The 26,033-nt window shown below is 41.2% G+C and overlaps 2 protein-coding genes across 2 annotated transcripts in view; both read left to right on the top strand.

The window, feature by feature from the left end:
* The window catches only part of LOC129774715 (putative leucine-rich repeat-containing protein DDB_G0290503), a 76,952-nt gene extending 68,254 nt beyond the window's left edge, over positions 1-8,698 (top strand). Inside the window, exon 3 of the mRNA XM_055778607.1 lies at positions 8,540-8,698. Coding sequence (XP_055634582.1) covers positions 8,540-8,698 — 159 coding nt within the window. The remainder of the gene's footprint in view (positions 1-8,539) is intronic.
* LOC129774716 (CD63 antigen-like) overlaps positions 1-26,033 on the top strand; it is a 208,572-nt gene that overhangs the window by 142,068 nt on the left and 40,471 nt on the right. Inside the window, exon 2 of the mRNA XM_055778609.1 lies at positions 24,000-24,101. Within this exon, the coding sequence (XP_055634584.1) occupies positions 24,039-24,101 (63 nt within the window). The 5' untranslated portion in view covers positions 24,000-24,038. The remainder of the gene's footprint in view (positions 1-23,999; positions 24,102-26,033) is intronic.

Consider the following 26,033-nt stretch of genomic DNA (forward strand, 5'->3'; position numbering starts at 1 on the left):
CGGGACTGTAACTCGCTAAATAATCCCGGGACTAATAATAAAGCTACATTGCCATCCGATAAATGCACTCACCAACATACACACCGATAAAATGTGCTTTTGGTTTTCAATCAAGCCCTAATCAGCCCAGGGGGTGTGTTTGTGTACGCAAGGATCCTGTGTCGGCTATACAGAAAGTGTCACTTGTGCCATGTGACAGCGAAGCAAAGACCCCAGAGCTGAAATTGGATCATCCTCGATTCCCTCGTATCCTCCACTGACCGATGGCATTTACGAATGGGGGAAACAAAGCTGCTCAACGTCAACAGTTTGTGATCAGATTTGCCGCCAGCTCGAGGTTGAATATAGACGATGGTTGTTATCACAGACCAGATGTGGTCTTCCGATAGTGACGAGATAAGTGAGTTTAGCAGTGAAAAAGATACAATTTGATGCTTGAAGGCTCGAAGTCACGCACACAACATTTTCATCTCGAAGTCAGCGAAATCAGGTGAAGACGGATGGTTCGTGCGATGGTTCGATAAACATGCGTCTCCATAAAAACGGAAAAATAGGGCTTTCTCCATCCCTCAAATATCCTGCGCAGAAACAACATCTTGATGATGATGATGGGGAAGCAGTAAAAGCAGCAGCGAGGCAAAATGAATGCTCGTTGAGCACAGAATCATGTAATGTGGCGCTTATGAGTGGAATATTTTCAGCAGACCGTAATGATATCAGTGTTTGTTATTGTGCCAGTGCAGAATTCAGAAACAGACCAAACATCGTTCTAGTCACTTGAACACTGCGTAACTGGACATTAAATGATCATTAAATGGTTACTTTTCGCCGATGGAGAAGAATAAAGATGTTCTGAGATTTCAAATAATATATATTTTAATATCCTGTGACAACAAAATATAAGTTTCGTTCACAATTTGAGTTTCATGTGACTTACGTTTAGTTTTTCTTCTCCGTTTTTTTTTTCCCTTCCTTTACTCCTATATTCACTCTACTACTAGTCCTAGGAGATTAATATTCCGTAATTATAGGTTTTAATTAGCAAAATTATAATTCTTTTTACCTTTTGTTCGATTCGTAGTATATGAGAATTTTAGGTTAAGCTCAAACAATGGGCCCTATTATAGAAATCGAATCGAGGATTCGATACAATCACTATCACTATCACACCGAGTAAAATCTGGAATTATAGAAATCGAGGAAAACTGCTCGATTCGTTAGCCAGCTCGAATGTCAGCGGTTGTGATGAAATATTTTGAAACAAGTTTGAAATGTTTCATGAAGCACTATAAAAAGGATGCCAAATCTTTTTTTTGAGGCATCTGCTATGAAAATGTATTTCCAAAAGTGTTAATATGGTTATGTTTTGGAGTAAATTGATATTCCCTCAAAGAATAAAGCTTAATAGGCGTAAGACACGCTTGCATGTGTAATAAAAACGACAGCGTGGAACAATTTGCTGTACAAAAAATATAATTATTAGAAAATCTATGGAATTCCGTGAAGAGTCATGCATGAATTTCACTTTTCTTTTAGCAAAACAATTTTTGTTATTCATTCCTCGTCGATTATTTGCAAGAGACGGACACACATTGTCCGTCCTCCGCTACAATATCGAAGCTGGAAAGTTTTTTTTCCCCCTCCGCCAAAGTGATTTTTGGTTGTTGTTTTTTTTCTTTCGCCCATTGGTGACAAGTTAAGTGCCAACGCATCCGGAACAGCGAGGAAGCAGCACCTCTCCAGCGACGCTGGACCGGTGTTCTGTTAATTGGTTCCATTGAGCGTCACATTTGTATCTTCACCAAACATCAAACAGAGAAGTACAATAGAATAGTTTTTGCCGTCTCGCTATTGTGCTTATACCGTAGCGTGCAGCGTTGTATAGCTCCCTGAATAGGGTTGTTCAAGTTGTTCGAACTCATCAGACTAAATTTTTTTATTGAGTTTTTATTTATTAAAATTTTTTTTTTACGAAATTATTGTTTTTTTTCAAGAAGATTTTTGATTTGAGCTAGTTTTTAGTTTAAGTTAGTTTTTAGTTTAAGTTAGTTTTTAGTCTAAGTTAGTTTTAAGTTGAGTTTTTGCGCGAGTGTGTGCGTGTGAGTTGTGTGTGTGCGTGCGAGTTTTTTTTTTTCGTTTTCATAGGCGGTTGCGCACCGTCTGCGCAACCGTTATGACATCTGCTGATGCCAATGTTGCGCGGACGCGTTATTATCAACAGTCCTCGAAGGCACCATGGGTTGTTTTCTTTCGGCCCAAGGAAAAAGCTTTGAGAACTCTTGATATTTCAAGAGATTTGCTGCGTAATTATAAGGGCGTCTCGATACATAAAGAGAGACCGGACAAACTGCGTGTAGAAGCACCGACTTTTGATGTGGCCAACAACCACGAAGTTTTTAACAGGGAGTATCACATCTACATCCCTTCTCGAGAAGTGGAGATAGAAGGCGTAGTAACCGACGCGAGTCTGAGTGTCGATGAACTAAAACAAGCGTCGGGTTCCTTCAAAAACTCGATGATTGGAGATCTTGTAAAGATCCTGGATGTTAGAAATCTGCATTCAGCATCTTTGGAAGAAAATAAAAAAGTTTATAAGCCCTCGCACTCTTTTCGAGTTACTTTCGCAGGTTCTGTTCTCCCAAACTATGTGAAAGTAGAAAATGTTTTTTTCCCAGTGCGCCTGTTTGTACCGCGGGTTTATAATTGTACCAAATGTAAAAAGTTGGGACACTCGGTTAGCCACTGCGGCAACAAATTTCGTTGCGGCAAATGTGGCGATAAACATAGTGAGGATTCTTGCACTCAAACAGTGGAAAAATGTATTCACTGTGGCGAGAATCCTCACCCTCTACAAGAGTGCCCAAGGTACAAACAGCACTCCGATAAAGTGACGCGTTCTATCGCTGGACGCTCCAAGCGGACTTATGCTGAAATGCTAAAGACCGCATCAGCCGCTCAAAATGAAAACCAATTTTCGGTTTTGTCATCTCAAGAATCGGATTCTGATTCTGATGAGGGTCATACTTCGGCTGCACCAGAATCTTCAATAAAGGATGAATCATCAAAAAGAAAGCTCTCTTCACCAATGGTGCACCGTAAGAAAGCTAAAATGACCCTCGGAAGATTGTCTAATTCCAAGTAGCAAAAAAACGAATCCGAAGGCTCCTTCTCAGCCAGTTCCTGGTTGCAGCAAGGATTTTACGTCATTACCCAGAGAAGAGAGAAATAAAAACGCTGCTCCTCGATCTTCTCGTAGAAAATTCGCGTCTAATCGAGGATTGATAACTTTTTCGGACATTGTGGATTTCATACTAAACACGTTCAAAATTCAAGACCCCCTCAGAAGCCTTATTTCTGCCTTGCTTCCATCTTTAAAGTCTTATCTTAAGCAATTGACTGCTTCATGGCCCCTCCTTGCATCAATCATATCTTTCGATGGATAATTCATCTAACGTAGTAGAAGATATGATCAATGTGCTACAATGGAACTGCCGTAGTCTAGTGCCTAAACTAGACTCGTTCAAATTTTTACTTCAAAATTATGATTGTGATATATTCGCTCTTTCCGAAACATGGCTTTCTTCTGACACAGAACTCAACTTCCACGATTTTAATATTATTCGCCTGGATAGAGATGATTCCTATGGAGGAGTACTTTTAGGGATCAAAACGTGCTACTCTTTCTATAAAATTCCTCTCCCAGCTCTATCAGACGTCGAAATCGTCGCTTGTCAAATAACTGCAAAGAATAAAGAACTCTGCATAGCTTCAGTATACGTTCCCCCGAATACTTCCATTAGCCGTAGTCAACTTTGGAATCTAATTTCGATTCTCTCAACCCCAGTTCTAATTTTGGGTGACATGAACTCCCATGGTACTGGGCGGGGCGATCTTTATGATGACGCTAGGGCGGCTATTTTTTACGATTTATGTGACGATTTCAACTTGACTATCTTGAACACTGGTGAAGTGACACGAATTGCAAAACCTCCGGCTCGGGAAAGCCGACTCGATCTATCTTTGTGCTCAAACTCGCTATCATTAGATTGTCAGTGGAAGGTCATCAATGATCCCCATGGTAGCGATCACTTGCCAATCAATATATCAATCAAGTGTAGCCCGCAATCCACTGAACCATCTCGAGTTCCATTTGATCTAACAAGGAACATCGACTGGCAAAAATTTGCAACGGCGGTAACAATCGGTGTCGAATCAATAGATATACTTCCACCATTGGAAGAATATCGATTCTTCGTCGATTTATTGTATAAAAGCTCACTGGAAGCACAAAAAAGAAAAGTTCCAAGTGCTTCATTTAAAAGAAAACCAGCCACTCCTGGCTGGGACGATGAATGCACAAAATTGTATTTGAAAAAATCTGATGCTTTCAAAGCTTTTCGCAGACATGGAACATCCACACACTTCGAGGAATATTCAAAGCTTGAAATACAGCTGAAACAATTAGTTAAAGCAAAAAAACGCGGTTACTGGCGCAATTTCATCGAAGGTCTTTCTCGTGAAACCTCAATACGCACCTTGTGGAGGGTAGCTCGCAACATGCGTAACCGCTCATCTACCAACGAGAGTGAAGAATACTCCAACCGATGGATATTCGATTTCGCTAAAAAGGTCTGTCCAGACTCAGTTCCAGCCCAACATATTCTTCGAGAAACGTCTCTAAGCGGTGGACCTCTGGACAGACCATTCTCAATGCTGGAATTTTCTATGGCTCTTCTTTCATCGAACAACTCTTCACCCGGAAGCGATATGATTAAATTCGTTCTTCTAAAAAATCTTCCCGATATCGCGAAAAGACGCTTGCTAGACTTATTCAATACTCTACTAGAAAACAATATTCTGCCACCCGAATGGAGACAGGTCAAAGTGATAGCAATTCAAAAGCCTGGCAAACCAGCGTCTGATCATAACTCATACCGTCCGATTGCTATGCTCTCGTGCATTAGAAAATTGCTGGAGAAAATGATCCTTCGAAGACTCGATCAATGGATCGAGACAAATAATTTGCTATCAAGTACACAATTTGGGTTTCGCAAGAGCAAAGGAACAAACGATTGTCTAGCGTTGCTTTCTACAGATATTCAACTGGCCTTTGCGCACAAGGAGCAACTGGCTTCAGTATTCTTGGATATTAAGGGAGCTTTTGATTCAGTTTCCATAGAAATTCTGTCAGACAATCTGAACAGATGTGGACTTCCTGGAATTTTGAATAACTGACAACTTCCAGAAATAGTTATATGGGTCTACCCCAAGGCTCATGTCTCAGCCCCCTTCTTTATAATTTTTATGTGAAAGATATTGACAGTTGTTTGGCAGAACAATGCACGCTAAGACAACTTGCAGATGATGGTGTGGTTTCCGTCAGAGGTCCCCATACCGAAAACTTGCAAAGACCATTGCAAAATTCCCTAGATAACTTGTCGTCTTGGGCAAGGAACTTAGGGATAGAATTCTCGCCGCAGAAAACAGAACTGGTAGTGTTTACTCGAAAGCGGTCCCCAGCCCAATTGCAACTTAAGCTTTTGGGGAGAAACATTACCCAATCATTGACCTTCAAGTACCTTGGTGTCTGGTTTGATTCAAAATGCACTTGGAATACCCACATTACGTATTTGAAGCAAAAATGTCAAAAAAGAGTCAACTTTCTCCGCTCGATTTGCGGCACGTGGTGGGGAGCTCATCCGGGAGATCTCATAACGCTTTATAAAACAACTATTCTATCTATTCTGGAGTATGGCTCTTTCTGCTTTCTCTCAGCAGCTAAAAGTCACCTTCTAAAATTGGAACGAATTCAATATCATTGTCTGCGTATAGCTCTCGGCTGTATGCACTCAACGCATAACATGAGTCTCGAGGTTCTGGCAGGAGTAACTCCTCTACAGAACCGATTCTGGAAACTTTCTCTCAGAATACTGGTGAAATGCGGTATCACGAACACACTTGTGATTGAAAACTTTGATAAAATGCTTCATCTAAATATACAATCTCGGTTTATGAGAATTTATCATCACTATATTTCATCAGATATTTGTCTTCCATCGTTTACTCCAGACCGTGCTCACTTCACCATCAGCAGTTCCTCAATTGAATACGATCTGTCGATGAAACAAGCAATACTCGGGATTTCAGATCAGCTTCGACCAACTTTCATTCCCCGTATTTTTAACCGAAAGTACCAAAAAGTCAATTGCATGAAAAGATACTTCACTGATGGGTCTCGCCTCAATGAATCCACTGGCTTCGGTGTTTTCAATGAAAATTCAAGCGCCTTCCGTAAACTGCAGGAACCTTGTTCCGTTTATGTTGCTGAGCTGGCAGCAATCGACTTCGCATTGGGGATGATCTCCAACAAGCCTGCAGACCATTACTTCATTTTCTCGGATAGTCTCAGTTCGCTTGAGGCTCTCCAGTCGATGAAAACTAGTAGGTACCCATCTTATTTCCTCACAAAAGTGAGACAGCAGATGAGTGCACTGATCGAAAGATCTTATAAGTTAACCTTTGTTTGGGTCCCCTCTCATTGCTCAATTCCTGGCAATGAGAAGGCGGACACTCTCGCAAAGGTGGGTGCCCAGGAAGGCGAATTGTTTGATAGACAGATTTCATACGATGAATTTTTCCAATTACTGCGTCAGAGTTCCCTCTTGAGTTGGTAAACCGATTGGGACACTGGAATTCTTGGGCGGTGGTTATATTCAATTATTCCAAAGGTTTCTTCGAGAGCGTGGTTCAAAGGTTTGGACTTAAGTCGTGACTTCATTCGTGTAATGAGTAGACTTATGTCCAACCACTACTCGCTAGATGTGCATCTCCACAGAATAAATCTTGTTCAAAGCAATGTCTGTCGGTGTGGAAACGGTTACGATGACATCGATCACGCAGTTTGGCAATGTACGGATAATTACGCAGCCAGAGAGTACCTTTTGAATGCCCTTGAGGTCCAAGGAAGACAACCCTATGTTCCTGTTAGAGACGTGTTGGGAACTCGCGACATCTGCTATATGCAGTTGATCTATATGTTTGTGAAACGGTCTAGTATAAGTATTTAATGCTTTTGTGTTTTTCTTTTTCGTTATTAGTTTGTTTGTCTTGTCCCCCCATCTCACCGTCGCCCACCCTCGACAGCTAGTCGAACACCAGATGCTATCCCTGGTCATTATGCACAATGCTACAGTGCGTGCGGCAACCCTCGGTTGAGACAACGATACCTCATATCCATATCCCCAACCTGACCCGTCCCACAAAAATGTTGCCCTTTTAACCTCGAGTAAACCGCGAGTATTCGGTCGAATCCTACTAAACATAGAAATTAGTTGAAACTTTGTATAAACAAACCTTGAATTAGCGGCTCCGCAAAGCTTATGCGATTGAGCCTTACAAATAAATGAACTGGATAAAAAAAAAATTTTTTTGTTATTCATGTAATGCAACATGTAATTCTCTTTTAGCGTCGATTTCTTGTTGTAGCGGAGTCGATAGCTTTATTGTATTGGGGCCACCACCTGTTGCTCTAAATTCTCGCTTGTTGTGTGCTAGTGTTTTCTTTACCTTTCCCCTCATGTCAATCCAAATCTGTAATTTGAATAAAATCATTATTGTTTTGCAGGATAGCTTTAGCATATGGTATAGAGCATTATACCACTCCGACCATTAGTTTGACCTATTGTAGTGAAAGTGGTATAGTTTGGCATAGTATAGCAATAAAAAAGAAAATTGCTGCCAAAAAGAACGTACTAATGTATGCTAGTAGAAGTAAGCAATTCTTAGGTAGGAAATTCGGTTGAAAGAAATTCAAAGAGTATGATAAAATTTACTTATGAAAGTTATGTGTATCGTAAAAGAAATACTTACTTTCTGCCATTCTGAACCTAGATGCATTGGTGGTCTCAGTGCATTAACTTCCTCTCTGGATTCCTTCAACTTTTCTTACACCGGGATTATGTTAGAACTGCCTCCACAAAGATTGTTTCAAGGAGCCGTTCAAACTGGTGGTGATTTGGTTTTTTTTCTTCTACCACTCATTTTCAGCCACTGAAATATGCACTGGAAGTAAATTCTGCATTGTAAGTTATAACATGATGAATGTAAATAATGCTGGATTGAACACTTACCTTGTATAGACTATTCTGGCAGCACCGTAAAACAAATGCTGATCAAAACAAACGAACATGTGTTGCAAATTGCATATATTGAAGCGTTTCTGAAATGTTTCCCAAAGGGATGCAAGCCAAAACAAAATAATTCTCTGAAGATATGCAACAAGTGAACCAAACAACTCGACACATGCATCGATAGTTATCACTCGCTCGGTGCTATCGAATTGCTCGATTTCTATAATAGTAAAATAGAGCTAACGAGCAAAATTCTTATCGCCTCGATTTCTATAATAGGGCCCAATATTCTTAATTAATATATAATTGTGATATACTCAATACTTTTAAGAAATTAGTTTTACTTTAGGAAATTTAGAAATAAGCAATTCAACTACAATGCATCTATTCATGTTTTCTGTAACCAATAGTTCGTAGTTCGCCTATCCAACTGTCATTCTACGGCATGGGCGTGCGGTTTTGACTGGGAACACGGATATCCGAGGAGCGACACAACACCGAGGGGTTGTGACAATGATCACCAGAAAATGGAAAATGTTTTCATAGCACTAACTGTTCAAATGAATTAGGATAGCCTGAACAAAATACGTGTTCCAATATTCAAGTGTGAATCCTCGGTTTGAAAATAAAAAAACAAAAGTATGATCATGACAATTTGTGCTGATTTGCCTCTCCGAAGAATGCCTTAACAAAAAATTCCATGGGTGCGATCCTGTTGAGATACGAGAGCAGGACGAAGCACCACGCAATAGACTGTAAAAAATGGCTCGTTTTCCGTTCCCACCGTGGGAAAATAAGGAATAATTTATTTTTCAATTTCAGTATTTTTGTCTATGAGCATGAAAAAAAAACACCAAACTGAGGTGTTTTTTTTTCGTTTACATTGTATAAACCTGGTTCACTTTCATCTCTTACAGCTTCTGACTGCGACACCATAATGAGCACAAATTTAAGACTTCCACCGACAGTGCGAGATTTTTTGTTTTCGTTGTATCTTTTCTCTATCCCACCTCAAACCATCCGTGGAACACTTTTTTTGTCATGTGTTTCACGCGTACCGAATTTCTACGGGTATCTCCGACAACTTTTTCGATTTCTTCGGAGCTGCGATTTTTATCATCGTTGGAAAGATTTGTGCAAAGTAAATACCAACGGGGAGATATTGTATTGGATTTGGGAAAGACGCCAGCTTTCATGTTCGAAAAGTTTTTCGTGCTCCAGACAACATAAGAATAATATCAATCAAACATAATGAATCCTTTGCTTAGGAGATTACCTTTCCGTTGTACCATAAGAATGATTTTTTTCGCCATTCAAATATTTACTTCAGAGCAATTCCATTCAGAATCGCTGCCCCGACTCTCTTCGATTTTATTCAAATGTTGTACCATTTCATTGTTTCCGTTATTTTTGTATAATATATTTCACATTATTCACATTTTCTTTAAATCATAATTTTCCAAAAATGAAAAATAAATGAGATTATAATAAATGATATAATGCACGGAACACGGAACTTCACGGAATTTCTTAAACTATACCAAAACTGGCAATTAATTCCGATTGAAACATTTTCCATTGAATAAAATTTATTGTTATATACTATCAGAAGGTTCTGTTCGTTTTTATAATAAATCAAAATTATATTTTTTCATATTTTTAATTACCTTTTTTGAATAATATGATTCCAGTAATAATTTAAAGGATTTCACGGCAAGTCTTCACGAAGTTACCGTTCTACTGCCATTCTACGCAATACACCGGGTTTTTATAAGCCCTATAATATTGTTTAATGAAATGTGATGAGATCTCCTCACTGAATCAATCATGCTTGATTACGGGTTTAAAAATTCATGGTGGGACTGTTATGCCTAGACAATTGAACTTGATGTTGTTTTTTGATATATAATTTTTTTTTGTATTTTTCCGAAAGATTATGCATAGAAACATCGTTTAATGAAGAAATGAGTGATCTGCAACACCTTCGCAGAATATAAATCTCATCTTCCAAACAATCTTCCAAACCAGAAATGAGTGCATTAGCCCTGCTGAAAGTGTGACATGAAATTCTTGTACTTGAACCGATTTATTCGATACGGATCTATAAAAAATACATAGTGGGACAGTTATGAATAGAATATCAATATGGGACAATTGAGCTTGATGTTGTTTTTTAAAAGCTGGGAACAAACTATATGTTTTTTTTGTGTTTTTCCGTAAGATTATGCATAAAAACAACGTTTTATAAAGATAAGTGAAAATCAAAAACTGTCAAGAAGTAACATGGGACAACTGTGCGAACAACTATGAAATACGACGGCGCCAGTGGTTGTATGGTTAGCGTAACAGCCTCACAATCCGATCGGCCTGGGTTCAATCCCAGCTGGCGTCGTTGGGATTTTCTGAGGCGAAAAATCTCTGGTTACGTCTTCCTTCGGAGCGGAAGTAAAAGAAGTTGGCCCGGCTCATGAGTTGTTGAGTCTGATAGGTAGGAACAGGTGGAGTCGCCTCCCTGATGTCGGTGATTGGCACTAAAGTGGCGGAAATAGGCCGACGAAAAATAAGCGAAGATAAAAAAAAAAAAAAAAAAAATGGCTATAAAATAAGGTATGGCGACGGCGCCCACGAAGAAGTGACCCATACCTTCTACATGGATGATCTCAAGGTCTACGCTGATTCACGTCAGCGTCTAGGTGTAGCTATCCGGGTTGTCGAAGACATAAGCAGGGACATCTGCATGGAGTTCGGCCTCGACAAGTGCCGCTGTGTCCATCTGCTGAAAGGGCAGCTTACCGAATCCGGAGGTTACGAGGTCTATGACGGCGAGTTCATAAGAGACATGGTTTGTGGCGAATCCTATAAATATCTTGGATTCCGACAGCTCACCGGGATTCGCTACTCCGACATCAAGACGGAGCTGCGAGACAAGTTCTTGAGTCGAGTGAACTGTGTCCTGAGGACTTTCCTCAACGCGGGGAACAAGGTACGCGCGATCAACACATTCGCGGTTCCCCTGCTGACCTTCAGTTTTGGTGTAGTCAAATGGAGCAAAACTGACCTAGAGGACCTTGAGAGGAGGATGAGGAAAGCATTTAAAGAGGCCGGAATGCACCATCCTCAATCGGCACTGGAGAGAGTTTCACTGCCACGCAAAGAAGGGGGACTTGGAATAGTCGACATATCTGCACTGTGTGTTGCCCAGGTACGACAACTGCGCGAGTACTTCGCAGAACGCGCCAACCAAAACGCGCTATACCGGGCTGTCTGCGCCGCCGACAGAGGAAACAGCGCTCTGCACTTGGCGCAAGCGGAGTACCAACTCAACTGCAATCTGCAGACAGTGGAGGAGAAGATTGCAGCTTGGAAGCAGAAGGCAGTGCATGGTGCCCACCCCCATCAACTGGATCGGCCACACGTCGACAAGGCCGCATCTAATCTGTGGCTAACGCGTGGTGAACTCTCTTCAGTAGTAGAAGCCGACATGATAGCCATCCAGGACAGGATAATGCCGACGAGAAACTGCAGGCGGTACGTCTGGCATCAAGACGTTGATGACATTTGCCGGATGTGCCATCAACCAGGTGAAAACATAGAGCACATTATGGGAGGCTGTCCCGTTTTGGCCAACGCAGCCTACACCGAGCGCCACAACAACGTGGCCCGTATTGTTCATCGACAACTGGCGCTCCAATGTGCTCTACTGGAAGACAACGTACCAAACTACCGGTACCTGCCTGCACCTGTCCTGGAAAATGACCGTTTCAAGCTGTACTGGGATCGCACTGTTCTGACCGACCTCTCGATCCACCACAACCGCCCAGATATAATGGTTTACGACAAGAGCGACCGCAAAGTCACCATCATCGATGTCGCTATTCCACTGAATCAGAATCTGGAGGAGACCCACGGTCGCAAAATCTGCAAGTACCGACCATTGGCCGTGGAGCTCAAGGAACTGTGGGGGCTAAGGGAGGTCCCAAGAATTGTTCCAGTCGTTCTCTCTGGAACTGGAATTATCCCGAAGACACTTCTGGAAGCGCTAAAGGTGTTGAACATGGAGAAGGAATTGGCCGGCATCCAAAAGTCGGTCATCCTTAGCACCTGCGCGATTGTCCGACAATTTCTCGGTCAGGACTGAAACAGCACGAGCATGCAGATACGTGCATTCCGCAGAGCCTAGTCCCCCTTTGGCATTCAGAAGCCCGGGGGCAGGTGAAAATTCTGGCTAGGTTCGCCTAGTTAAGAAGTGAGATAAGTCTGCCAAAAAAAAAAAACTATGAAATATCTTGTGACGAACCTTCTGAGCATAACCGCTCATTACCGCCCTCAACACCTGTTAATCGAATCAAAAGCGATGAAGTTGAATAAAACGTTGATGATATGAGCTGATAATAATTCAATTTTAATAACATTTTCAACATGTCACTACCTTATTTTTACCACGAGTGAATGATGTTTATATGCTACTGCGTTATAATTAGAATTTTTTTCAAATATCCGGTATCCGCCCGGATAGTCAGTCACTATCTGGTATCCGGCCGGATAGCAAACATTAGCCGGATGAGCCGGATACCGGATAGTTACCATATATCCGTTTCATCTCTAGTTTAAACAAAAATCGAAAAAATACCGAAAATCGGGTTTCTTAAAAAAATTGTTGATGCAAAATGTCTAATAATTGCACGAAACGTCGATATTTACTGTTACAAAAATTTGACAAAACAATTTTTCTTCCATTGAAAAGTCGATTTTTGACAATGTTTTTTTGAGAAATTTGAAAACCTCGATTTCCGGTTACTTAATTTTTTTTCGGAATAAGAGACGAAACGTATGGTTTAAAATGCCAATAAAAATAATTATCTCTGTTTTTCATTCGGAACTTACTGCGAAATGTTGATTTGCACGATAAAATACCCTCTGCAAAATATTGGCTCATACGGGCTTCATTTACTATTGTCGCAGATCTCAATTTTTTTTTCAAAAGTCCCAGAGTGTCGATTTTTGACAAAAAAAAAAGTTTTTCGGGATGACACTAGATCTCGACGTTTCATGCAATTTGAAGACATTTGGCATCAAATTTTTTTTTCGAAAACCCTGATTTCCTTTACTCCTTTGGGTGATTTTCCGTTTTTCTTAAAGCTCAAACTTTGACCGCTGTGCGACACTAGTAAATGAAGTCCGACTGAGCTGATATTTTGCATAGGGTAGTTTTTCGTGGGAATCAACATTTTTAATCAAGTTCGCTTTGAAAATTCAAGGGTCACTTTTTTCCCATACATCCATTGGCACTCTAATACCCACATTACGGGGTTTTGACATAATATGTAGTCCGCTTTTTTGTAGTGGCAGCCATTTGGATTTGCATTTTTCATAAATAACCGTATTCTACTAATCAAGCCCTTTCATTTGATACCCATATCAATGAGGTTTTGAGAAAATATGTAGTCCGCAATTTTGTAGTGGTAGCCATCTTGGATTTACATTTATCATAAATAACCGTATTGTACTAGTCAAGCCCTTACATTTGATATCCATATTTTTTTTTTATCCAACATATATATTTTTATTAAGGCTCATATGGCGTCAACCTGACGGGGCCGGGAGTTCAATATTTCGACAATGTTTGCCTTATAACTATGTTAGTGATATGTAACCGATTACTCGCGGTTGGCTCGAGGTTAGTATTACAAGTGTTTTCGTAATTGTGATGTCGCTGTCTTCAATGATCTGTACCTGTGCCCGACACGGGATACTTCCTATTGGGATGCAGCTGACCATTAATCAGCAACGCCCCCTAGTCTGTACCCAATATGGTGCGTGGTGCGTCTTCTCGACTCGAGGAATCCAGGATAGAATGGTCACTAGCCGGCGCAAACATCAGCTCGCGTAGAGTTGTCATGAGCGGTACAACCTTTGGCTCTTGTTGAATGATCAGTGGACTGCACAACCTTTGGCCCGTGTATCTGTAAAGAGTGTGTGTATGTATTGCCGCGACTAAGTAAAAGTTTATAGATCGGATAGGAGGGACATGAAACAGGGACACAACGAAGGAAACATCATTAAACGTTGACATCGGCGTTTCTGAGGAACAGGTATAGATGAAGCAGAAGATCAGGATCCCGGCTACCTAAGATATCCCGGACGGGGATATCCGATTGTCTGCCTTGTGCTCTCAGTGCTCTAGAGAGCTGAGAGCGAGCAGTATGGAACCAGATACACGACCAGACAATATGCTCGATGTCGTGGTATCCATCGCCACGATCACAAAGATTGTTTGCTGCGAGCCCAATGCGATAGAGATGCGCGTTTAGGTTGTAGTGATTGGACATAAGCCGAGATATCACGCGAATGAAATCACGACCTACATTCAATCCCTTGAACCATGCACTCGTCGAGACCTTAGGGATAATCGTGTGTAACCAACGACCGAACTCATCTTCACTCCACATGCGCTGCCAACTAACGAGTGTGTCCTGACGAGGAATGTGAAAAAATTCGTTATAAGCAATTTGCCTTTCAAAAAGTGTGCCTTCTGAAGCGCCCACCTTAGCTAGCGAGTCCGCTTTCTCATTCTCCGGAATCGAGCCATGCTAAGGTAATCTTGAATAATTTTTCGACCAAAACACTCAATAGATGTCTTATTCTTGTTAGGAAATAAGATGAGCGTTTATCAACTTTCATTGAGCGGATTGCCTCTATTGACTGTCTGAAAAAATAAAATAATGGTCGATGGGCAATGTTTCAATGATCCCTAAAGCGTAGTATATCGCACCCAGTTCAGCGACATACACGGAACAAGGATCTTTGAGTTTGAAAGAGGCACTGGAATTTTCATTGAAGATGCCGAAGCCAGTGGACCCGTTTATGAATGAACCGTCAGTAAAGAACATTTTATCAGATCTAACTTTCCCATATTCTGCCGAAAATATCTCCGGAATGTAATCGGAGCGTAGATGATCTGGGATTCCATGGATCTTTTGTCGCATGGACAGATCAAAATTGACAGAGGAATTGCAAAAGTATGGGAAGCAAACTTGGTTGGAGATGCCCGGTGAAGGGTGCACTTCATGGGTAAGGTACTCATGGTATAGAGACATAAAACTTGACTGAGGAGTCAGTTGGAGTAGATTTTCGAAGTTATCAATCACCAATGGATTCATGATCTTGCAACGGATGAGAAATCTGTAGGATAATTCTGTGAACCGAAGAGTAAGCGGGGGTACTCCTGCCAAAACTTCGAGACTCATCGTATGTGTCGAATGCAAACACCCCATGGCTATACGCAAGCAACGATATTGTATTCTCTCCAGCTTGAGAATATGAATCCTGGCAGCTGATCGGAAGCAAAAACTGCCATATTCTAACACTGATAATATCGTTGTTTTATATAACTGAATGAGGTCTCCTGGATGGGCACCCCACCATGTTCCGGTTATTGTTTGGAGAAAATTGATTCTTTGCTGGCATTTCTGTTTCAAATACGCAATGTGTATTCCCCAGGTACATTTAGAGTCAAAATATACTCCAAGGTATTTGAAAAACATCGAGTGCCTGATCGCTTTGCCAGATAGGTGAAGCTGGAATTGGGAGGGTTCGTGCTTCCTAGAAAAAACGACCATTTCGGTTTTCTCCGTAGAGAATTCGATACCCAGCTTGAGAGCCCACGTGAACAGGTTGTTCAGGGTATCTTGCAAGGATTTTTGCAGAACGGCGGGATTAGTACCCGTGATGGAAATAACTCCATCGTCTGCAAGTTGTCTCAGCGTGCAATCTCTAGTTAGACAATCATCTATATCATTGACGTAAAAACTGTACAAGAGGGGGCTTAGGCAGGAGCCTTGCGGTAGGCCCATAGAACTGTATCGAGAAGATTTCAAGCTGCCATGATTGAAAAACATGTGCTTCTCTGAGAGAAAATTGTACAGGAAATTATTCAGAATTGGCGAAAGTCCACGATTATGAAGTTTCTCTGAGAGAATTTCCATGGAAACTGAATCAAATGCCCCTTTGATATCGAGAAAAACGGAAGCCATTTGTTCTTTGCGAGCAAATGCGATTTGGATTTCAGAAGATAGCAGCGCGAGACAATCATTCGTCCCTTTACCCCGGCGGAAGCCAAACTTGTCCAAACGAAGTAGAATCATTTTCTCTAACAATTTACGAATACAGGATAACATTGCAATCGGCCTATACGAATTGTGATCGCAAGCCGGCTTGTTGGGTTTTCGTATGGCTATCACTCTCACTTGTCTCCAGTCATGCGGGACAATATTCAGCTCCAGAAACTTGTTGAACAAGTTCAGCAAACGCTGTTTTGCCAAGTCGGGAAGATTCTTCAACAAGTTGAATGTAATCTTGTCCGACCCCGGAGCTGAATTGTTACATGAGAGGAGGGCAATTGAGAACTCTACCATCGAAAAATTCTCATAATCGCCTTGGAGCGGAATGTCGCGTACGACGTTTTGTGCAGGAACGGAATCGGGACAAACCTTTCTTGCAAATTTGAAAATCCAACGGTCAGAGTATTCCTCACTTTCATTTGTATGGTTCCAGCCACGCAATCTCCTAGCCGTATTCCAGAGAGTGCTCATAGCGGTCTCCCTTGACAAACCATTGACGAACTTCCGCCAATATCCACGCTTTTTTGCTTTAATCAAACCTTTTAGTTTGGCTTCTAGAGCTTGGTACTTTCGAAACCATTCCACTAATCCAGTTTTCCTGAATGTTTTGAAAGCGGATGATTTTTCAAGGTAGACCTTTGAACACTCCTTGTCCCACCAAAGTGATGGAGGACGACGTCGGAAAGTGGTAGCCGGTACACGTTTCTTTTGAGCTTGAAGTGCGCTTTCGTAAATCAAACTCGATATAAAGTTATACTCTTGCTGACTGCAACATACCAATTATGAGAACACTTGTAATATTAACCTCGAGCCAACCGCGAGTAATCGGTTACATATTACTAACATAGTTGTAAGACAAAAATTGTCAAAATATTGGACTCCCGGCCCCGTCAGGCTAACGCCACATGTGCCTTAATAAAAAATATATTTTGGGAAAAAAAAATAAAGTTATACTCTTCGAGTGGAGGAAGTTCATGCATTGAAACAAGTGCTTCAGATATTATTACTGCAAATTTTCTCCAGTGAATATTTTTCGTGAGGTCATACGTAATATCGGCTGACTCACGAGAACCTGATTCATTGGCGATCGATAAAATTATTGGCAGGTGATCACTACCGTGGGGATCTTGGATTACCTTCCACGTGCAATCCAGGGATAACGAAGAAGAGCAAAGTGATATGTCTAGCATACTTGCCCGTGCAGGAGGGTTGGCTATCCTAGTTGCTTCCCCTGTATTTAAAACTGTCATGTTGAAGTTGTCGCACAGATCATAAATCAACGTGGCACGGCTGTCATCGTTGTGTGACCCCCATGCTGTTCCATGGGAGTTGAGGTCACCTAAGATTAGCCGCGACTCCGGCAATGCCTCGATGATATCAAAAAACTGATGGCGGCCGACCATGGTTCTTGGAGGAATATATATCGAGGCAATGCAGAAGTCTTTGCCATTGATTTGTGTCTGGCAAGCGACAACTTCAATGCCTGTCATCGATGGGAGAGTGACTCTATAGAAGGAGTGACATTTTTTGATCCCCAATAGTACGCCACCAAACGAGTCATTTCGATCGAGGCGAATAACATTGAAATCGTGGAAATTCAGCTCGTCGACTGAAGAAAGCCATGTTTCACAGAGGGAAAATACATCACAGTTAGAACTATGAACTAAAAATTTAAATTGATCTAGTTTAGGGATGATGCTTCTGCAATTCCACTGTATTACAGTGGTCAAATCCTTGACCTCTTGCACTGAATCAGGCATCGAGGGAAATGAACGCTGCTAAAAAACCACATTTTTCTTTCAAAAATGTTCTCACAATCGGAAGCAAACATAATACTATGCTTTTAAGAGGGTCATTTATATTTAAAGCATTTAAAATGTTGTCCACCAGGTCAGAAAGCGCAAGCAAACCAGATTGTGGCTGTTGCCTCGACCGCGAAAATGGAACAGACGGTGTGGGTGCTGCTCCGGGAACTGCTGAGGACCCCTGGTGCGTAGAAGAACCGCTTAAACCAGGAGGTACTTGCTTCGGTTTATTCTCAGCACGTTCAATTCGAGTTTTCATTCCAACTTGGGAAGTTTCGGTCGTCTTTCTGGGGAGTGATGGAAAAGAAGTAATTTTTCTTTTCTGACGGCACTCTGCGATGTACCGGAACTTCCTGCATTGGGAACGTCAGCAACAGGCTCGTCGTTCTGCAGAATGGAGTAGGGATTATCCTGATTCGTTGGTACGGAACTCTTAAGCATTTCTGCATAAGTCCGCTTGGAACGTTCCTTTAAGGAACGCTTGATTTTCTCCCCTCGTTGTTTGTGCACCGTGCATTGGATAAGATCATGAGGAATCCCGCCGCAATGAAGACACTTGTGCTCTTTCGCGCAAGGATTCTCATCATGGCTCTCTCCGTCGATAATCTCTTTTCGAGTCAAACCCTTTTCGGTTATTACGCCGTCTATTTCGACGTTGCCACAGGACACGTATACGCGATACTCAATCGCAAAGAGGTCGCAGCGCGTGATTTCGTTCGCTTGGGTCCTGCTTGAGACGACAACTCGTAGTTTGTCTGGCCCCATCCGTGTAATCTCGGTAACTTCGGAAAACTTCTGAGTAAGTTCCTTCGAGATACGAATGACATTGAGAGGTTTAGATTTTCGTCTAAAGTATACAATGAATGGGCCTTTGGAGCCTTCATGGTATTCTTTTGGACGAAAATCCTGTTTTTCGTCAATGTCCTCATCTTCGGAACTTCCAACTTCATATACAGAAGTTTCATCCTCAACTTCTGCTTCATCTTTCTGCTCTTCAGGAGGAGGATCGGTATCGGAAATATTCAATGGCATCGATGGGGGATCCTTCCCGCCCTCAGCCATATAAAAAAAAAGGGTCAACTGTTCGATATGAACAGAATATGATGATAATCAAAATAAATAAATAAGTGAAAAAACCCATATTGATGGAAAACCCATATTGATGAGGTTTTGAGAAAATATGTGATCCGCCATTTTGTAGCGACCGATCTTGCATTTTCAAACGTCATCGCGACGCTTTCACTGGTTTCGGTTTGGAGTGTTCAGCCGTAGTGAGGCCACTTTAAGGGACCAAATTGGCGTTTTTGGAAAACGAGAAAAACTTTTCCACCATCCCGGGTCATCTTCCAAAGTGATTGCAAACTAATATTTTGCACTTTCGCAAGAAAAAGTGGAGTAAAGTGAAAATATAAAATTGGAATCGCATGTCAAACCATTGGAATTATGTGCCAAATGTTCTGCTACTATTCGAAATGATTCTGCTCTGGCATCACGGGACGTGGCACTTCAACATATTGCTGATGTAAACAAATAGGGGAAAAGGGGGGAATTTGGACCACCTAAGCAAACCGCCTAATATTTCCAAACCAATACGGTCTAAATAAAAAAATGTCACATTGTATACCGAGATACACTTGTTTTCTCTCAATAAATAATGTTTAATCATTATATAAAGCTTCAATCTACCAAATATATCATAAAATAAAAGAGATGATTTTTGGACATTAAAATTTGATGCGGGGTGATTTGAACCGTCTGTGGGGTGATTTGGTCCAGTGTGTGTTTCATCGAAAAAAACATACTTATGTTTATGTAAAGTATTTTGGGATAATGTTACAATCATTAACAATGTTTTGGGATCGATACCAGGTGTCTTGGCTAGATTCCAGACCAGAAAAGTTGGATTGAAACCATCTCGAATTCTGCATGAATCTTTTCACTGTTGGTCGAGCATTTTCAAACACTTTTGATGCTTGGTCAAAGAAAATCCGTTCTCGATGGCCTGCGTTGCTCTTTCAAGCTCCTCCTTCTTCCAACGTTGTCTGTCCATCCTTTTTTTTGTGATTGAGCGGCATCTGGAATCAATTAGACCAAAGAAAAGTCTCAAACCTGTAGGACCAATTCACCCCACAGAAACGTGTCCATGGACGGCGCCAGTGGTTGTATGGTTAGCGTAACAGCCTCACAATCCGATCGGCCTGGGTTCAATCCCAGCTGGCGTCGTTGGGATTTTCTGAGGCGAAAAATCTCTGGTTACGTCTTCCTTCGGAGCGGAAGTAAAAGAAGTTGGCCCGGCTCATGAGTTGTTGAGTCTGATAGGTAGGAACAGGTGGAGTCGCCTCCCTGATGTCGGTGATTGGCACTAAAGTGGCGGAAATAGGCCGACGAAAAATAAGCGAAGATAAAAAAAAAAAAAAAAAAAAAAACCTGTCCATGTCACCCCGCACAACACGCAAAAATTAAAATGCAATTAATTTCATTTATTGTTATCAAACTTACAGTTTTGCTACATCAAATTGTTCCTCTTCTGTAGGCGAACAGAACTTTACTGCACAATATACGAAAAGTTTGTTTAATTAGCGGGAAAAACCTTAAAACCACTATCGGAAAACTCACATTTTTTGACGATCAAAGTGCTTGCTGTGTTTATGCTACCGTTTCCCTCTACTTGTGAATTTTTACCAAAGTTTTTTTTACTTTAGGTACATACGGTTCAACAATAGAAGGAAATGACATTATAAAAAATCCAAGTTGAACAGTATTTTTTTAGATAAAGGGGTGGTCCAAATCACCCCATATGACCAAATCACCCCGTGTTACCCTACTGTTCAGTATGAAAGCGATGAAACACCACATAAAACCTTACCTGTAGTGAAAATGCGGTACACTATCGTGTTTATGCGCTCTCCGTGTGTACACACAGGAATTTTCCCTTACCTTCTATTTTACGTACTTTGGATGAGTGAAACAACCAGAAAAACTTTATGAACACTTACAGACTAACTCTAAAACACGGCATCCGTTTTTATAATAAGGTGAAAACAGAAGTGCCCTCGGCTTGTATGTATCTGTAAAGCCGTTTTCCGCAGGCTCCTTGGTTTTGAAGTTTGTGTTGAGGAAACACGTTCCGGTCTACATGCATGCATGTGGGAAAAACAAACGGTATTTAGCTTCGACTGAATGCTCACAGCATTAAGTCGGTTGTGGGGGCAAAAGCGGAAAAATCAACAATCCAACTCTTACGAAACGCAAAGATGTGACCTCGGATGAATGCGAAGTGATCGTTTTGCAGCACCGAGCTAAAATATTTATATATATATTAGGCTGTCAAATAAGTCCTGCCGTATTTCCGCGAGGTGTCGTTGTAAGCGCGTAGTTCTAGTTGTATTCATTGTATCGAGTCATACTATAGCTTGTTGGAAAGGTATTTTTGCGCGCTATAATATAGTCCTTGACAGTGTTTTATTTGGTTAAATCGTTCGTGAGTTATAGTGTCGCAAGTATGGAGCAAAATAAAGAGAAAATCCGACATATTTTACAGTACTACTATGACAAAGGCAAAAATGCACCTCAAGCTGCCAATAAAATTTGTGCAGTTTATGGACCCGATACAGTTTCCATTTCCACCGCACAACGATGGTTTCAACGTTTTCGTTCTGGTGTAGAGGTCGTCGAAGATGCGCCACGCTCCGGAAGGCCTGTCGTCGAAAATTGCGACAAAATCGCTGAATTAGCCGAGAAAGACCGGCATAGTAGCAGCCGTAGCATCGGCCAAGAGCTGGGGATAAGTCATCAAACCGTTATTAACCATTTGAAGAAGCTTGGATTCACAAAGAAGCTCGATGTATGGGTGCCACACACGTTGACGCAAAAAAACATCTTTGACCATATCGACGCATGTGAATCGCTGCTGAATCGCAACAAAATCGACCCGTTTCTGAAGCGGATGGTGACTGGCGATGAAAAGTGGGTCACTTACGACAACGTGAAGCGCAAACGGTCGTGGTCGAAGCCCGCTGAAGCGGCACAGATGGTGGCCAAGCCCTCATTAACGGCCAGGAAGGTTCTGCTGTGTGTTTGGTGGAATTGTCAAGGAATAATCTATTATGAGCTGCTTCCCTATGGCCAAACGCTCAATTCGGACCTGTACTGCCAACAACTGGACCGCTTGAAGGTAGCACTCATGAAGAAGAGGACATCTTTGATATTCAGAGGCCACATTGTCTTCCATCAGGACAACGCCAGGCCACACACTTCTTTGATGACGCACCAGAAGCTCCGGGAGCTCGGATGGGAGGTTCTTTTGCATCCGCCGTATAGTCCGGACCTTGCACCAAGTGACTACCACCTGTTTTTGTCCATGGCGAACGAGCTAGGTAGTCAGAAGTTAACCACAAAAGAGGCCTGTCCGAGTTTTTTGCCAATAAGGAAGCGAGCATCTCGTTGGGAACAAGTCATCGAACAAAACGGCGCATATTTGAATTAAAACAGATGATTGTAACTTATTTTATGAACAAATGAAAATTCAAAAAAAATACCGCAGGACTTTTTTGACAGCCTAATATATACTAACTGGCATGAAAAACACAAAGAGGCGGGCCTTACAACGCAATATTTTGCTTGTATTCAAATTGTATTTTGCTATTGCTCTGGTTGCTCCTTTTGATCGGTACAATTTGAAGGAGAACCAATCAGCTAATCAAAACGTGGTATTTAGTGCCTTTAGATAATGCTTGTCATTTCACAATTATTCAATTGTTATCTTAAGTAGAATAAAATTATATTGATTGTGGTTCGATGAAATATTTCCTGTCAATAAATATGATACAAACATTTTTGCGATCTTTTGAGAAATGCTCGATTTATAAGCATCCGAAATCTTTCATTTTTTTTTCACATGTCCAATGTTAAGATTATCATTTTACCCCCATATATTCCTGTTAACGTAGTCCTACGGTAGAAAAAAGATCCAATTGTTAAACGTGCTCCTCGATGAATGCGTTTGTGAAAAAGAATCATGAGTTTATGTGAAATTTATTATTGGGCTCTACAAACTTGCTTTGCCTTGACCATTCGATCATTACGATTAAACTACCGTAGTGAAATCGAAGATAACAGAGTGGGTGTGCCAGTAGTTAACCTCATTCAATTATATTCAGTGGCGCAATCATAGGCTGGGAAGCACAAAAGAACTTTGCAAAGTAGGATAGACGTAATTCACATCGTGAACGAAAAACCAATGTTTGAAACAATAAAATATTGTTTTTTATTTCAAACGGTCTAGCTTCGTACACTTTTTTCCAGGCAAAAGTTTACCATGTAAACCGAGATATAACTGTCTAATGCAGCAATTTGTGAGGAGAGTCAATGCGCTTCCCAGCATACGCTATAGAAAATATGAGCACATTTTCGGTTTGCTATCATCGTGAAACTTTGAAAACTATCCATGGGGTGTCGGTGGAGTTAGAAGAAATGAGTGTGCTGATGACAAGTTCCAGAATGGAAATAATAACCGCACGTGCAACCTTACAGTATTTTCCCACCGAAAATGGTATCATTGTGGTACGGTTCAGTTGTCGGACTGATATTCATTTGCATAAATGTTCACGGTGAATTTCATGGAGCAAGGAATTAATTATCCTGGGTAGACAAGGTATATATGCAAATCACTTTTGGGCGGGAAATGTTCCACAAAATAAACTTTCACTGCTGTCTTCTACTCACATAACATTTGGGAAGAAAAAAAATCTTCAATTAACACTTCTTACCCTCGGATGAATAATCAAATCTCATCGGGAGCAAGTTCTAGTCGCTGCTCTCAAAATCAATTACTAACCAACCTGCTGCTCCGACAAAATTTAAACTACTAAATCATCCGGTATAATTAAATTGCTCTGTTCCCGCTAACTAACTATCGATTTTCATCTTTCTCAATCTTATTCCAGGACATCATTCCCGCCAACTAAAACGCCGCCGCCGCCAAAATGCCATCGCTCGGTGTGGCTTGCGTCAGATATCTGATGTTTTTCTTCAATTTCCTGTTTGCGGTAAGTTTTCGTGCATCCCCTATCCCGAAGATGTGTGCCACTTAAACCTGTTGTACTTGATTAAAATCTGCCAACGTGTAGTGTTACAAGAAACACGGAGCGTGCTATCAACCCTGCGACAAACACTAATGTAACCACACTTCGGTGACTCTCTAGTTTAGTAAGGGGGTGGTGACATGATACCAGCACCCCCCCCCTCCCGTCCCTGTAGACGGATCTTCGTCGTCATCGTCATCATAACTGCGAACGATGATGCTGCGAGTGGTGGAGTGGGAACAACAATCAGGAAACTAAATTAATTGAATTTATTAGCGGAAAACTGTTGCGCGGAGGAGCAGGCAAAAACAGGACAAACTTCGAAGGTGATTGGATGACATTTTTTTTACCTCGCGTATGAGATGTGTTCTCAACGGCGTCAGACAGACTTGGCAGATTTTCCTTCGCTCTCAATAACATGTCAATGTCAGCGTATGTGTTCTTTGTATTGATCCGACTGATTCTCGTTTGGAAAAAGTTTGAAAACTCAATTGGAGTTTGAAGTAGAATCGTTTTGAAATATGGCTTTGTTTTGATGACTTTGGTGAACGATGGCGACAGGTAAATACACTCAGTCCCTACTTGAGCGGGAAAACGAACGAAAAGTTTTCACCCGATGTCATGTGAGGGTAAATTTAGGGTTATGTATTTCTCACCGGACCGATTTGGGACCCACCAGGTCAATTTAACTTTTACACTGGTTGTTTGTCTGCGATTTGAAGCTATGGAACCGAATGGATAAAAATACTGGAAAATCAGCATGAATGAACACTGCGCTATGAGTTCTGATGAAGTTCTAAAGAAAAAATTCGTACCGATATTTTTTTTTCTGTATTATAGTGACTTTCAACACTTTTTGGCTGGTTCTTCACTTTTACCTTCTGTTTTGGAAAAATGTCGGGAATGAGAATTGAATTCGTGATCTTTGGCGTGAGAAGTATGGATGTTACCAATACGCCAGATCACCTTCACCGTACCGATATCTTTATGGTAAAAGGTTAGGTTATGTTTTGAATTTAAAGAGACTTCAAACTCTGAGAGTTCATTCGTCTCTATTATGGTAAAAATATATGAGATCACGCGATAAGAAGTTCGTTTAAAGAGAAAAGACGAAAACTAAATTTCCAGTTGATGTGTACTCCAACTAATTCTAGACTGAAGATGAAGAAATCTTCTATACTCTTTAAGTAGTCGAAATCAAGCAAGCAGCAGAGCTGCGATTTGTCGTGAGAATCAAGTGATGGTACTCACACAAAGATAATCAACAAATTTTGTGCTACGATTATCTTTGGTGACCATCCCAAAGCCAGTCCAATAGTGTGAGAAGAGTATTATCACAACACTAACACATGGTGAGCTTCTACTTGACAGTAGAAATCCGAGCTCTTTGGTGAGTGTCCTGTCGCTGAAATGTCAGAATAGTGCGACACTCAAAAGTCTAGCTGATGGTTTGGTGTTTGGCGATATTCACAACATTCGCCTCTTTGTGTTCGTTCTTCGTGACTAGGGATGCCAGATGTGAATATACAGTTTCATTTTAAATACAATTTGAAGAATATTGTGTTTTCAGGCATGTATTTTCTTTTCAACTTTTCAGACGGCCTTAACGTTTTTAGCGGCACTTCGCCGACTATACGTAGTAATACACGTGTCATTTGTATTAGTACTTAGTTTGTGGAATAACACGCCTTGCGTATCCCCTCTATTCCGGCTCCCGATCGGGTTTGAAATTAGCAAAATGATGCATTTTATAACCCGTTCGACTTCGATTTTTTTACCAAATTTGTTTCTCATCATTGCAAGGATACTAAATCAGCAGACATGTTCGCAATTTTACTGATATTTAGTGTCCTGTCTATTCTGTTGCAGACTTATATTTTCAGTTGCAGACTGCAG

Source organism: Toxorhynchites rutilus, chromosome 3 (assembly GCF_029784135.1).
Source record: "Toxorhynchites rutilus septentrionalis strain SRP chromosome 3, ASM2978413v1, whole genome shotgun sequence".
NCBI classification, from domain to species: domain Eukaryota; kingdom Metazoa; phylum Arthropoda; class Insecta; order Diptera; family Culicidae; genus Toxorhynchites; species Toxorhynchites rutilus.